The 16,992-nt window shown below is 38.4% G+C and overlaps 1 protein-coding gene across 3 annotated transcripts in view; it reads left to right on the top strand.

The window, feature by feature from the left end:
* Rbpn-5 (Rab GTPase-binding effector protein rabaptin-5) overlaps positions 1 to 13,837 on the top strand; it is a 90,388-nt gene extending 76,551 nt beyond the window's left edge. For all 3 annotated transcript variants that reach the window (XM_083123420.1, XM_083123421.1, XM_083123422.1), the window contains one exon: positions 6,895 to 13,837. In XM_083123420.1, coding sequence (XP_082979546.1) covers positions 6,895 to 7,062 — 168 coding nt within the window. In that variant the 3' untranslated portion in view covers positions 7,063 to 13,837. The remainder of the gene's footprint in view (positions 1 to 6,894) is intronic.
* The last annotated feature ends 3,155 nt before the right edge of the window (positions 13,838 to 16,992 follow it).

Raw genomic sequence — 16,992 nt, forward strand, 5'->3', positions numbered from 1 at the left:
ATTTGGTAATGAGCTTATTTCAACCACATTGCACATTAGTGTCGCCATATTGAATGGAATACTGTTGCCATATTCAGAAACTACAGAATTCGAGCTTTACAATGATATATAACATGATAGGGTTCTGTAAACATGAAAGATCAATGTAAGAGTCACAAAATCATGGAATGACCCTGTACGGTTTCATGTTGGTTGACTGAATTATTCCGTGCATAATATACAGAGCTAGGAATTTTAGGTGCAAAAATTTGCCAATAAAGGTGCAAAAAAGGTGCCAATTTTTGTACAAAAAAGGTGCTAAAATAGGTGCTAATTTTCAGATGTAAAATTTATTGTGAGCAGTGCATACATATATGATCCAACTTGTCTGGATAAACACAGAGTGTTCTCTGGTTTTAAATCGTTTAATATAACATATATGATTCAACTTGTCTGGATAAACACATAGAGTATTCTCTGGTTTTAAATCGTTTAATATAACTAAGCAAAGAAAATTATTTGATACATTAGAAAGCGACATAAATGAAAACATGCTTCTTCTTACTTGCTTAGAATTAGTCATCTAGAAAACTGTTAAAATAGATTAAATTCAAAATTTCTATGTTCTTCTGAGTTAGGCTACATCTGCGGTCACTAAGCAGATACTTGAAAGTTGGAAAAGAATGTTCAACGTCAACAGAATGTTCAACGTCAACAGACACAAGTGGTGCGTATTTTGTTTTCAACCGGTAATCCACATCCTTGTTGGTTGTGACTTCTTGAACATCATGGTTTTTGGCTAAACTTTGTTCGAACTTCTCTTTCCCGACCCCTTGCAGCTCTCGTTGCACATCCATCAAAACAGCCCATTGTGCTTTATTTTCAGGACACTGCTCCTCCAGTTTTGTGATTGCAGTAGTAAGGAAAGAGAAGCCATGTACAATATAGAGTTCATCTTGCAATTCCTGTTTAAGTGCAAGTTTTTTGGCTTTTTCTACAGCTGAGGAATCACTAGGCAAAGCATCTAAAAATATCGATATTGTATGGAAATGATTGCAAATAAACACTGCAGTTTTTAACCATGTACCCCATCTAGTGAGGATGGGAGAGGGTGGTAGTGGAAGTTTCGTAATTTCTATGTACTTCTGTATTCTAGAAGGAGCCTTTTTCAGTATTTTCTTAATGCTAAAAACAAATTCGTTCACATATGTATATTCATCTTTAAGAGCTTCACAAACTCGATGAAAAGCATGAACAATTCAGGATTGGATTGTTGTTTTAAGTCCACTTTATGCACAGTAAGGCTAATCTGGACTGGACCTACAGTTTAAAGTGGGATCCGAACCACTATGTGCCTCCGCCAGGAATCGAACCTGGGACCCCTTGGTTACAAGGCGACGACGCTACCACTGCGCCATCGGGGAGGCCCTATGAACAATTCAGGTCACATGTTTTAAGTTAGGATACATATTCTTCAGATTAGAAAATGCAGCTAACATGTAAGATGCTTGGTCTGTAACAACTAACCACACTCTATCATATATTATGCCCTCCGGCCACAATACAAAACATGCATCATTGAAACTTTGCATTACACTTGCATTATCTGTTTTGCCGAGAAAATAAGTTTTTAACGTACCTGTTTTGCCAATCTGTGGTCTCATCTAGTATGAAATGACTAGATGGTCAGCTACTACTTGCCTGATCTGCGAGATTTTAGCTTCATAAAGAGGTTGAAGGTAAGAGTTCCTTAAGGTGCTCTCATCTGGAACTGACTTCCCAGTATATTTTTGCAAATATGATTTCATGACAGGATTGTTAAGTTTCGAAAGAGGTATTCCACACGCTATAAATGTCCTTGCTGTCTCACTGAAAAATTCATTTGTATTTCTGGAACTCGAAGATGCAAGCGCCTCACCAATGAATTGCTGTCGCTTCCAATCTTTACCATCTCGTAGTTCTTTATTCCTGACATGCTTCCCACTTTGTAGATGCTGCACAACCCGAGTGCGTTGGTGTTTGTCATCAACAGCAATAGAAATATCACACACATCACACCTCAGAACAGATCCATCACTCTGAATGCCGTCACCGCTAAACTGTTTAACAATGTCCTGCAGTTTCCCAACATTTACTTTATGTTTTGGCATGGTGAATAAGTAAATCCGATGCATCGATCAGTCGATCACAGACTGCAGTTACCTTGCTCGCTGATGGGAGAAGAAACGAAAACAAAACAGCTTTCCTACAACAATTCGTAAACAATACAGCATAGGACAAAAGGAGCACAACTTCTAGCAATTGTAACGCGTCATTGTTGGCACTGTTTGAAGTCCGCGCACTTACTACATTAACGTCCAAGAACTGAAGAAAGCAGATTCATTGTTGTGCGGTAAACAAGAATCGCGTGCCAAGAAGCCGTGCCTCGAATGTGGGTGGGGTTAAACAGCGCGCGAGTTGTATTTTAAAAAATGATAAAGATGCAAAAAGGGCGAAAAGGTGCAAAAAGTTCAGAGATTGTGAAAAAGGTGGAAAAGGTTCCGAGATTGTGAAAAAGGTGCAAAAAGGTGCAATCGAAACACCATGAGTAGAGTTCAGTATGTGCTTATTTTGGGGATGAGTCACTTTTTTACCCATTTTCACACAAAAAAATTTAAGGTGCAGCACCTAAAATTCCTAGGTCTGATAATATACACCACAGTTTTTGGGGGCTACAATTTTGAAGAAAAGTGCGCATTATACATGAATAAATATGATATTTCAGTTTCAGACTATGTCTCGGGTAAAATTGGAGGACTATGTAGCGTTCCACATAATTTGTTTTCATCTACAATGTAAGTGTCAGCTTGTATTCGTTAGGAGGAGGGTTGGGGGGTGACAGAAAAACAGGAGCCATCATTAAGCCATGTTGGAGAGTGAAACTCTTAGGTGAAGTCCACCATCATTCATGATCCTTGCACCATTTCAAAAACTCTCGGCTATCAAGTTTCTTGTTTGTCATCCAACAATAACCATGAACAGGTAAGTATTGGAAAATTGCAGAACCATGTAGGTCAAGAAAGTCTAGAAATTATGCTTGTAGTCAAGAATTTTTGCTACTTTTCACAGTATAGTGAATTTACATTATTATATACCTGTACTGGGATTTGATAAAATTGAATATTTGGAAATCTAAAATTGTAATTAGTTGTGGTTAAGATTTTTTTCACTTTGTTTTTTAAGAATTACATTCTTGTATGCATGAAGTTTTGTAAAAATATTGAAGTAACGTCATTCCCCATCCAGGATGAAGTGTGAAGCATTATTTTTTACATGGATTAATAATTAAAGCAAGTCTAAATCTCTTGTTAAAATACAAGAGCTTCTATAATCATCTTAACTGGCTTTGTGGTAGGGGTTGGTAGACACCCTGCAATCTCACATAATCTTGCAGTTGGAGGTGTTACACACATGTTGGTAATCTTCCTCGGAGCAATCTTAATTTGTAAGCAGGCATTAAAATATTTCTCGTCGAGGCAAGGTGGTGTTGCTGAGCTTGGCAAAAACCATGGTGTGTATTTGTGTGCTGTAGATCAGTCTCCAACCTGAACCTCGACCTTTGAAATTTTCATGTTTGCTTAATAGATAGAGGCATGCAAATTTCATTTTTGACGGAAACACGAAATAACATGCTGTAATGTTCCTTTTTTATGTTTCTGAAAGTTCTGAGGTGCATTTTTCTATCCTGTTTTGTCACGAAATAATGCGAAATTGACTCGTAAACACGAAAATTTACCATTTATATACAGATGCAACACTTTCTGAAGTATCCTGTGAGTTGTGCAATTCACGGAAAATTGATTAATTCTGCTGTAAATATTTGAGAAGCAAAAATGGGCTCCTTTACACAGGAATAAACTTAATACTCTGGTAACTACATAAATGTGCTATTAGAAGGGATAAGTTTATTTTGTGTATTAACCTTTTGTGTCCCAAGGCCATTTTCACATGTAACCCCCTTGGTGCCCGAGCTGATTTTGAGCAAAATGCAGAGTTTCAATTAAATGAGTAGATCGGAGACTAATTGCCCTAGAGAGATGAGTGATATACCATTGTACGCGGAATGAACCAGAGATTCAGACTATATGAAATTTATGCAAATTCAGCATATATGTGGTGGGGGGGGCTAACTCTCAAAATTCCAAAATTTCAGAAAAAAAAATTGGTCCCCCCCCCCCTGAAAAAAGTACATGACAGTGTCGACATGCACATGGAAATGATCGCTGACATGTAAGGAACACAAAAATATTTGCATTATTATCATATGACCAATGTAACTTGAGTTGTATTCCCAAAAGGAATGGTCGGCATGCCACTGATTCAAGCTTCAAAATGCAGCGGTACCTTGAAATGACTAGCTCAGAGACTATTTGCCCTGGAGATATGAACGATATACCGTTGTACGCAGAATGAATCACAGATTCAGACGATATATAATTTATGCACATTCGGCGTATATATGGAGGGGGAAAGGGGAAATCCCCTGAAAATACTTTTTTTTAAAAAATGGGGTTTCGCACCCCCCCCACCTCTACGGAAAAAAAATGTGAAAAGTTCAAAATGCACATAGAAATTATTGCTGGCATGTAAGAAACAGAAAAATATTTGCATCATTGTCGTATGACCAATGTAACTTGAGTTGTACCCCCAAAAGGAATGGTGGGCACGCCACTGATTCAAGCTTCAAAATGCAGCAGTACCTTGAAATGACTATAGCTCAAAAACTAAATGCCCTAGAGATATGAAAGATATACCGTTGTACGCAGAATGAATCACAGATTCAGACGATATATAATTTATGCACATTCGGCGTACATATGGAGGGGAAAGGGGGGGAATCCCCTCAAAAATACTTTTCTTAAAAAAATGTCAAAATGCACAAAATGCAAAATTTATGCAAATTTGGCATATAAATGGAGGGGGAAGGGAGAAAACCCCCAAAAATTATTTAAAAAATTGTCACTTCACCCAAAAACTGTCCTCACACTTGGGCACAAAACGACACCTATGCACAACATTCCGATTCTTGCAGCTGCTTGAAATTCTATTTTTAGACAATGCAGGGTAACCCCTGTCACAACACGTGGACACTTGTGCTAAAAAAACAAAGGTTTCCTTCAGTGTGCTTCGAAATTCCATTCTCACAAAGCAGATTCAACAACCAGTCTTCCCCCTCCCCCACCCCCTTCTTGTGCCCTCACGGAAAACTTTCATTTTGACATCGGATACTGATAAACAAGTTTCCTTCGAATGCAGTTAACAGGCGGGTGTGAAAAGCATTGCTTTAGAACAACAAAGCCCGTCTTTCTTTGTCAGCAAAGATTTGACCTTGTGAAAAGAGACGCAAAAGAGAAGTCCCTTTTCCCGCCTTTTCACCTCCATTTTCATGAAGGAAAAAAAAGGTGCAAGAAACATTTCTGTTAAATACATGTGTTAGGAACAATATATAAAAAAAATCGAAATTCTAGCCAAAAATAGAAAAGTTATAACGTAAAAACTACGACCTTGACACAGTGTCCCAATCGAGACGCTTGGGACCGTGAGGCTTACTTTTGGGTATCTCGATCGAGATACTTGGGACACAAAAGGTTAAGTGCAGTTTTTAAGTCAAATTTAGGATTATATTCACAATTTTAAAACCAAAATGTCATTTTATGTAGCACTTTTGATGTGATTATTCACAGCTATAACACCAAAATTTTATTTTATTTACCGCTTTTGAACCCGAAATCGACTCTGTTTTTGTACTGAAATTTTGCTTTTTTATTTACCACAAATATGTGCCTCTAATAATAGAACTTCATACAACCTTCAATAACTTCATCCCAAAGTGATACATTACGTAAAATTTTTACACAAGTCCAGTAATGATACACACTGCTTTTCCCCTCTTAAGTTCTTGTAAAATGTTGATAATGTGAAATGAATTTTGATGGAAATTCGTAATAAAAATCACCGTTGTGCGAAGTATTTGCATTATAATTTGTTTATGCTTGGTCAGGAACCTATCAACGTCTATCATTTCATATTTTTTTTAAAGAAAAATGTTCAAACAGTAATCAGACTTCTTCACTCAACCGTGGTCTCTTGGAAGGGGGAATCGTTGAGCCATGTTTGAAATGCTGATTTTATCGCTACATTCTGAGCATGGGCATGTAAGTTCCATGTGTTGAAGTGCGTTTATGATAAGCCATACCGGATTTGTGTTTTTAATTGTCTACAAATTGGTTAGCAAGTAAAAATTGTGTATTCTCAGTAAAAGAGGCAACACAATTGTTTATGGCTAATTTATATGTACAGTCTCCAATGATGAGGACTGCAAAAGAGAAAAACTAATTGTTTGTATAACCGTTCGAAAAAAATTGGGTGCACCTGTTTTGACTTGACATTCTGTGCTGTGAACAAAGAGCAAAAGTCGTTATCTTAACACAAGTGATCATTAATTGGATTTGGCAGAGGATTCACAGTTGAAGCTTTAGTTCCTTACTAAACATGATTCCGAGATGACAATAGGGAAACGGGAGGAGTCATGCAACCTCCAACTATCAGTTAATATCTTAAAATATTACAAATATTTTTTTTTCAGGGGCAAAATATACAAATATGCATAAAGCGAATAAAGTCTACATTGATTTGAACCTGTTTTTGGCTCAAAACCAGCCGATATTCGGGCAAAAATGGTGTTATTTTTTTTACTACATTGAAGATGTGATGCCACATATATGCATAAGATGTGAAATTGGCATTTATGAAGCCACATTTTGGCCCCAAAACAGCTGAAATTCATGAAAAAATGTGTACTATTTTAATATTAGAAATTGATAGTGGAACATTAATACTTTTTCTTAATTTTATCTTTGTGGTGTTTTCTTTCAGCAACATTGTAAACATTGTGGTCGGATATTCTGCACGAACTGCCTGTCACACACAGTTCAGAGCGGACCCAACCAGAGAGCTTCGAAAGTGTGCGACGTATGCCATACTCTCCTCGTCCGGGACACTGCTCCATACTTCAGTACAGAACCTCCACACACACCGGACTAAGACGGTTTCATGTTTCCTAACCTCTTCGTTCTTCCCGCTCCTAGATTCCTTACTTCTGTCTCTTAAAAATGTCCTAGTCCACATTTGAAGGCAAGACTGCGTTGTGATTTCCTCACGATCTGTGTGACCTCTCTCTCTCTCTCTCTCTTTTGAAGACAATGTTGTCAGGTCAGTCATCAGTAAGTTACTAACCGTATGTTTTATTGTGAAGTGAAAGTGCAATCTGTACTTGAAAACTCCTAGTGCGAATATTAGTCCTCCAGTTGAAGTGAAACTTTGCTTAAAGCCAAAAATAGGCAAGGCTGAATAACAGAATGCTTGGGTTGCTGATAATGCAAGTGCTGTATCTATAAACAAGGAAACGTGACACTGTAGATGTATCGATATTATCGTACATAAGTGTGCTACAATTACGAGCTGCTAACAAGGAATTCTACGGCCAGTTTTTACCATCAGGTAAAACGGTGAATAGTTTTTAGTCATGGTGAGCTATGAAGCTGATGCAAGTGAGCGAAGTGTAAATTTTGTACAGATTTGTGTTTATTTTGGGGGTGAGAAGGGAGGTAGGTTAAAGATGGTTACTAGTATAGAAGAGGGATGGAGAAACTGAATACTTTGATAGAAGCATTATGTAACCTGGTCTTGAATTTATTCGTTGTTAATTCTTTGTTACTCAATATTCAATCTGGTGAAAGTATGAAAAATGTTGCATCAACGAACCTACGTGTTGATTTTTAAAAATGCTTCAGCAACAGAGTATGAATGTTCCAGGTTGAATCGTGGCCTGGGTATTACTTCGCGAGTGTCCTTTAATCATCATTCATCGTCATCCTTGCTATTAATCTAAAGAGAATTTTGCTCTGTTAATATTAAGAATAATCCAAATTTATGTTTCTTTAAGGGCCAAGGGAGGGGGAAGGCACAGAATTTTATGTCAACCTTCAATTATATGTAAATCGCAAATTAAATTATAATTACCAGTCCTTACTAGGGTTTGAGGTTCCACTGTATATGTAATTGATATTCATCATATATGTAACCTTAAGTACAGATAGTGGGAATCATCCCTTGCATGCTTCACACATAAAATTTGAAAAAATAACTGCATACACATTTCATGAAAATATCTTGTAAAAAGCATAGTTTCATGCAAAGGGGAAAATGATGCTAAATTTATTTATTTATTTCACCCTTCACCCCTTTTAATTTTTTTTTTTATGTTGAACTAAATTCTCTCAAAACAGCTAATCAATCATGTGCTTCAATTCTTATGATGTTTAGGTACCTGCTACAAGGCTACTATCCTAGAGTTGAGGCTCGGCTGGATCTGTGGCACCTCCATTTGAAAAACCACTGTGGTATTCCAAAATATGAAAAATTACATGCGCTTAGAATTCCTTCTAGAGCATTGACGTGAATTTTCGTGTAATTTTCTTTGACTGTTGTCTAGATATTATCAAAAGTTCCACGATTATGTAAGTCTATTAAACTATTGATAATATCTAGATAACAGTGAAAGAAAACTACATGAAATTTCACGTCAATGCTCTAGAAGGACTGTTAAGCGTACGTAATTTTTCATATTTTTGGAATATCATACCCTTGGATACACAAGTTTTTTTTAGTAGCAGTGCCCATTCGGCGATATTGAAATAAATGCACAATTGGTGCATGACTGTAACTCCTCCCCTTAAGGTGATGCCCATGCATTGAAGAATGCCACACATTTTGACAATGCAGGGGCTGGATTAAATGCTAAACAGCTTACGACCTGATTTTGATTTTATGTAATTCATCACTGCTACCACCTTTGGCTAACTGTGATGAATGAGTAATGATATGGTGAAATTGATGAAGGGACACTCGCAAGGAACGCCCATGCCCAGGCAAGGATTCAAACACATTACCCCTGGCATTGCAGCAGTGTGCTAACACAGTTGGCAAACAAACAGCTGGTTTTTTCCCGATTTTACATTTTCCCATATTTTAGCCCTTTCACCATGGCCCCTGAAAAATGTAAAATCAAGGTTCCACTGTACTGGTACAAGTCATGACACAGGAACATGCATGAAAGCTTTTTTTTTTCCCTCTCCCTGAAAATCATTCTGCAAACTTTGTACAGTAATCAAAAGGGAAAAAATGTTTTAATGATAGTAAACTTTTCGGCATAGAAGGGAAATTAAGTTTTTTTGTCATTAATGCAAATTGTCGCACTTTCCAAGACATTTGGTCTTTACTGCAATGTAGTTAAATCATCTTCAAAAGTGACAATTTGTCCAGAAATAGGGGGGAAAAAAAGATAGTCAAACCCATCTGTTGCCCAATCAACAACTTTTCACTAGATTTATTGTGTAAAAATGTGCTTATTTACAATTTGAATCCACAAGGCCAGAAAGTTACATAATTGCTTATCTCAAATATTCTACTCAATCCCATTTTTCTTATGGAATGCAAGAAAGAAAAGCCTTTCTTTCTTGACGTAAAACACAAAATTTGTGGGTATCCAACATGTGTACATATTTCATTGGTAAAGCTGTTCAATTTAATGTTGAAACATGGTTGAAATACTGCAAATCCTTTGTGTGTGTATAAAATATTTAAGATTGTGTTTTGAAGGTGCTACAATTATTATTATTATTTTACAAGGTTCAATTACGGCTGTGAGCATTGTTGTGGTTTATAAGTAGCAATTTTTTTTTTTGTCCTGAGCCGTTGCATAGTCAGTGTTATTTGTTTACAAATGGATTTCTCTATTATAATTGTTGTAAAAAAAGTTTGAAACTTGATTGCACATACGCAGGCTTAAGTTTTGTTTTAGTGCTGTGACGGAGCTGGTTCTCGGTGCATGAATTTCAGTCGAAATTAATATTACAGAATTGCTAGCAATATGTATAGTGAAGATGATTCCGATATTCAATTCCCTACCTTCAAAGTTTGATCAAATAGGGCAGCGGTTCTTAACCTTTCATTTACCATGGACCCTTCTCTGAAGAACCATTGTTGTTGTGGACGTCCAGTGTCTAACTCAATATTTGAAGCACTAAAGTGATGTAGTGGTAAAGTCATCACCTTGTAATCAAGGGGGTTCCAGGTGCAATAACCCCTGGTTCAGATTCCACTTTAAACTGTAGTTTCAGTACCAATTAGCCTTGCCATACGTAAAATGAACTTAAAACAAGAACTCAAAACTAAGTGCATGAAATATATTTTTAAAAAGTTGCTCAGTCATTATTACAATTGAAACAAGTTATTAAATAATAATGTTTGTTATTGTGAAGATAATAAAGAGTTATAATGGGCCTCCCTGATGGCGCAGTGGTTGCGTTGTCGCCTTGTAATCAAGGGGTCCCGGGTTTGATACCTGCTGGAGGCACATAGTGGTTCGGATCTAACTTTAAACTATAGGTCCAGTCCCAATTAGCCATACTGTGCATAAAGTGGACTTAAAACACCAATTCAATCAATCAATCAATAAAGAGTCATAAAACTGTCGGCTAATGATGACCCAATATAACTTGAATGAGAGAGATGCTGTTGAATTTCACTTAGAATTCTCATTATACGAGTTATGTTCACTTGTTTATCTATGGCAGCTTTGTTTTTTTCTAATCAAGTTCTATGACTAATACAGATGAACTGTATTTGGCTCATTGACAATTTGAAAATGCAGATTTTACATTAAGAATTGTTATATTATAAACAATATCTAATAAAAAACAAATATTGTCACATTTTACCTCTAGTAAGTCATGGAACATGTTTAATCTTTAAATCGGTTTAACAATTATTAATATAATAATAAGAATAATTATTGTAATGAACAGTCAATTTTCATCATACGTATGTGACAAGTCTGAATGCTGGTAATATTTCTGTAAGCCTTTACAGATTATGTCAGCCCCTTGGGATCCGTGGTCCACAAGTTAAGAACCGCTGAAATAGGGAAAATTTTTATATTTATTACAGCATGTACATAAAGTCCAGTAACACTTTCTTTAATGTATTTTCCAAAGACTACAAAAAAAGTCTTCCCAGTTTTTTTTCCACATCCTTTAGATTACAAAGATTCGATGGTAACTTTGCAAATGTCCATGTGGTAATTTGCTCTGTTAAATGGAAGGCACATCTCACATTCTATGCTCGAGTTCCTTTGCATTATGTGGCAAAGGTAGCACGAAGACAAAATCTTCAGTCCCATAGGTAGAAGTCGAATGGAGTTAAATCCATTGAGCTTGGTGGCCGTTTCACAAAATGCAGGTCCTTTTTCAGCATTTACAAATATTTCACGTTGTGTACATTGCCTTCCTGCTTGGTGTTGCTTTGCATTAGGTAGACTATAATTTTCATTAAACATCTGTAGTGCAATTGATTTTGTTGTACTGCAACATGCAGAAAGCTCTCTTGCATCTTTGGTTGAAAAAGAACTTTCGTGTTTCTCTTTCACATGGGACGAATAGAAAAGTTCGTAAATTTTTTTGCAGTAAATGAAAGAAAGGGTTAACGGACTTCACATACATGTTGTATATTACATTGTTTTTTTGTTCTGTAAGGAAGAAGATAAGAAATGCTCCTCTTTTTCAAACTTGTACATATTTTTATGTGTAACAACATAGAATCTCGGAAGATATTTATACTACATGGAGTTGCTTTTTTTAAAAATAGTATTTGGTTTCTGTTGATACATGTATGTGAGGAAGTCAGTAGATAGGTCACAGATAACCACGTAAAATTACCAAATTCAAAACCATTTAAATTACAGATCTTGTTTCTCAACAAAATCCCACTTATACATTTATCCCATCATTTTACCAGTGCCTCAAAACCCACATTATAAGAGTCTACCAAATTTGCATCTCACACTCTTTGTGTTCTGTGCATCCACTGTGAGTGTATTTTTTTTAGAAATTCAATCCAAAGGCCACACAGAAGGAAGGAGTGACACAGTTCAGTTCTTGTTTACCCTGTATACAGTATGTCCGCGAAGTCCCTGTGCCTAATTGCATGTATCCTGTTGCAACTCGGTTGAAAATTGGCTGGTATTCAGTTGCTTGGGAATAATTTTGTTTTCGTGGTTGGCATCCTTGCTCTGAAGGTCACAGAGAACGCTCACTCAAATTTGTATGTCATGGTGTGCCGTGGCCGAGGTGAGCGGACATAGCTAGTGACATTTGTGAATGCCTGAAGGACAATGCGAACAATGTACTGTAACATATAATTCACAAGTATGTTATAATTGAAAATATGTCATACATATTTGTGGTAATATAGGGTATCTACAATTTTGTAAAAACTAAATCTTCTACCCCAAAGATGAGAGCGACGTTAGCTCTTGAAAGCTTGGAATCTTTTCCACAACTCACCTGGTCAATAGCCCAAGATAATTTTTTTGCTTGTCCTTTTTTTCTTTGCTCAAAAAGCTATGTTTAGTGAACTGCTATAAAAATGCTGATTTTCCAGAAAAGCCATATATTTCCTGACTTTTCCAGAATGTAAATTCCCAGACTCTTCCGGGTTTTCCAGACTGTAGTATGTGATATAATCTAGGGGTATGAGGACTTGTCAGACATAATTGTATATCAAAGCAGAGGGCAGTATACTTTTTCTTATTGCCCATTCTCTTTTTCCCCCTTCCACCATTCCATAATGGCTCAAAGGACACTTTGTTGGCATTCTCGTGAAGAACTACAAAGTTGTTACGTTTTATGTATGCTGGAGTCTTGATTCTCGTGTGAAGTATTCGCAGATGCTTTCATCAAAACAAAACAAGTTTTCCCTGTGCCTACTTTTACCTGTTTCTTGTAAAAGTAAGTTCCCATCAGTGTCGAGCCTCCCTGATGGCATAGTGATAACGTCATCGCCTTGTAATCAAGGGGTCCCGGGTCTGATGTCCAGTAAATGCACATAGTGCTTCAGATCCCACTTTAAATTGTAGGTCCACTCCCAGTTAGCCTATCTGTGCATAAAGTGGACTTAAACAAAGACTCAAGCAAACAATCGGTTCTCATCAGGCATTAGTTAAAATTCGCTGCATTGGCACGTGCAGAATGAAATTACGGAGATTGCTAGAAATACTCCGTGGGAGGCAGAAGTCGTGTACCGTATTTACGAGTGTATAATGCACATGCGTGTAGAATGGACACCCTGGTTTTCGATGGTTAAAATTACAAAATATTATATCTCGTATATAATATGCAGTACAATCCAGGTTCAAGAAATGGCTTTCTAAGTTGTAGGTCGTAAAGCTGTTGCTATGCTAATCAAGAGTGAATAACAACATACCTATTCAATGAGTCGCCTGTTGCTATGTGGACCAAGAGGAGAATATCCTCTTGTGTAAACAATAACTCACCTCCCCCCCTTTCCCTTCACTGTGTTTAGCATCCCAAAGCTTTCACTCTTTAACCACCTTATTTATTCTGTAATAGTAGAAAGGGAGATCAAAATTACATTATGGATTTGCAGTGCTCAGGAAGTTATTTTCTATTATTTCTCGCCAACAAATACTGCTGATACGCATCCCATGTGACGGAAGGTGCATGCTCGAATTCCACCAGAGTTGCACTTCTTTTCTTGGTGTTGCAGAACATTACATTACAATGTGAAAAATCATTTGAAATGGCCTTCAAACTTTTATATATAGGCTCATTACTTCTTTTCTTTTTCTAAAAGAACTTCAAAAAATACACATTTACCGTCACTAATGTAACATTTATACAAGGCACATTCAGGACCTTCAAGCTAGCAGTTAGCAGCACAAGATTTCTTCCATTAAGGAATTTACACACTCCATATACAGGGTGTTTCTAAAGGTCGTTTACAACGCTTGGGAGGTGATTCCTCACACGAAAACAAGCAAAAAGTCTAAGTTCCATTTTTACGACTGAGGCTTCGTTTCCGAGATAGGAGCCTCGCAAAAGGTGACAAAGTGAACGTCACACCTAACTGGGATGAATACTATCACAGATAGAGAGGCGGTTCCAAGGGAATCATAAAGGAATCGTATGTGCTCAGTCCGGAAGTCACTATGAAAAGTTCACTGCACGCATGCGCAATGGAGTCCTCAAAGGAATTGGGGATTTCCAGCAACAACAATGCATGGAAAAGGTATGTAACGCAGCAAGGAGGACCGTGACAATGAGAAATGCGTTCAAGACAACACATCCCGACCTCAAACATCAAAACATGACCACCGAACACAAAATCCGAAAAGTTGAGCACGGTTGCATACCCCAGTTACACGCGAGGAATGAACGAATCATGTCATGTGGCATACGAGAGACAGGAGGAGGGAAAGAAAAACACAATATCAGATGATTGCGACAACGTGTATTTTTACACGCGACAACTACGTAATATCCCCCCCCCACACACACACACAACAAACAACAAATGCTACAATATCTTACGCACAGACAGTCCGTGTCACTGTACACCAACTGAAGATGTCACTTTCACCACACAAGGGGGGTGGGGAGCAATACCAAAAGTGTTCTCACTGGTATTTGCCGAGGGCAATAATCACAGACGGTTTTCAAAATGTCTGCCGTTTACTTCTACGCAGAGATGACAGCGACGAATCAAGGATTGTTGAGTACGAGCAAACAAGCCAGGTGTATCTGCTACCGTCGCGGCGGCGACGTTGATGCGAGCAACGAGGTCCTCAGCTGATGTGACAGGTGTGTCGTATACGAGGGTTTTCATTTCTCCCCAGAAGAAAACATCGAGAGGGTTGAGATCTGGCGACCTCGGTGGCCAAGGCACAGGCTCATCCCTACCAATGAACCTATTGCGAAACACGTCATGCAGGAAATGTCGTACATTACGATCGAAATGAGCTGGTGCACCATCGTGTTGGTACCACATTTCTTGCCGCAGTGCTAAAGGTACGGTCTCCAACAGTTCAGGCAGAACCTCACTAAGAAATGCATGATACGTGCGACCATTCAGGCGAACAGGGAGAATGAATGGTCCAATTAAATGATCATGTACTATCCCGCACCACACATTCACTGAAAACCTGTGCTGGTGATGGGCCACAAAAAGTGCATGTGGGTTGTCAAAGTCCCATACATGACTATTTCTACTATTGAAGACATCCATCCTGGTGAAAATGGCTTCATCTGTCCACAATACGTTTGCCCCGAAGTGAGGGTTTGTGTCCAGCTGATGCAACAACCATTGGCAAAACTCCATACGAGGGCGAAAGTCACGAGGTAACAGTTCTTGTACTTTCTGCAGTTTAAAAGGGTGCATTCCTTCATCTGACAACACTCGCCAAACATTCACATGAGACGTGTTTCGTGCCCGAGCGAGCACTCGCGTACTGGTGCCAGGATGTTCTGCGACCGCTTTTAACACATCTTCTGCAAACTGATGTGTGCGTACACTTCGGGGTCTTCCAACTTCTTGTCGCGGTGGTAACACTGACCGTGTTTCATGCAGTCGACTGTCCACTACCTGAAAGAAGGTGTGAGACGGTAAACGTCTATGTGGAAAGCGTTCTCCATAAAGACGCCTTGCCTCACGGCTATTACCACGTGCCTCCCCATACATGAGATGCATGTCTGCTAGCTGCTGGGTCGTATACGCAGCCATCTGTGTAATAGGGAGCTGGAACTGCAAAGTATTGTTTTTGTTTAACACTGGCACACTGCACAAATTGGCCGTATCACCGTACGAACACCACAGACCAATTGTTGCGATACTTGACTTGCCCACTCCACCACGTCAACTTCTTTCAATGCAACATACTAGTACTCTTCAATGCGTATGGCAACCTAGAGCGAACTGCTGATCATATCCCAGCACCTGCAACACGATTGGGACGACTGCCGGAGAGAACCAACCCTTCGAGCTCCTCTCGCGGGAACAGCAGTCATGAAGGTCAAACGTAGACTACGAGAGCCAGACTTGCCTGTGCAGCGCTTCCAAAACTGGTCTCTTTTACGTCACAATGATCGCGTGCGAACACTTTTGGTATTGCTCCCCACCCCCTTTGTGTGGTGAAAGTGACATCTTCAGTTGGTGTACAGTGACACGGACTGTCTGTGCGTAAGATATTGTAGCATTTGTTGTTTGTTGTGTGTGTGTGTGGGGGGGATATTACGTAGTTGTCGCGTGTAAAAATACACGTTGTCGCAATCATCTGATATTGTGTTTTTCTTTCCCTCCTCCTGTCTCTCGTATGCCACATGACATGATTCGTTCATTCCTCGCGTGTAACTGGGGTATGCAACCGTGCTCAACTTTTCGGATTTTGTGTTCGGTGGTCATGTTTTGATGTTTGAGGTCGGGATGTGTTGTCTTGAACGCATTTCTCATTGTCACGGTCCTTCTTGCTGCGTTACATACCTTTTCCATGCATTGTTGTTGCTGGAAATCCCCAATTCCTTTGAGGACTCCATTGCGCATGCGTGCAGTGAACTTTTCATAGTGACTTCCGGACTGAGCACATACAATTCCTTTATGATTCCCTTGGAACCGCCTCTCTATCTGTGATAGTATTCATCCCAGTTAGGTGTGACGTTCACTTTGTCACCTTTTGCGAGGCTCCTATCTCGGAAACGAAGCCTCAGTCGTAAAAATGGAACTTAAACTTTTTGCTTGTTTTCGTGTGATGAATCACCTCCCAAGCGTTGTAAACGACCTTTAGAAACACCCTGTATATATTATTATTTGGCCAGTAATACATTTTAATTATTGTTTTCTTCTTCCTTATGTTTTCTTTCATCCAAAGCACCATACAAATCAGAATGTTTGTGATGAACTTATTTCAACCACATTTCACATTAGTGTCGTTATCTTGAATGGAATACAATATTCAGAAACTGCAGGATTTAAGCTTTACAAAGATATATAGCATGATAGGGTTCCGTAAACATGAAAAATCAATGCAAGTGTCCCAAAATCATGGAACAACCCTGTATGGTT

Source organism: Lepisma saccharinum, chromosome 6, assembly GCF_977018435.1.
Source record: "Lepisma saccharinum chromosome 6, izLepSacc3.1, whole genome shotgun sequence".
NCBI lineage: Eukaryota > Metazoa > Arthropoda > Insecta > Zygentoma > Lepismatidae > Lepisma > Lepisma saccharinum.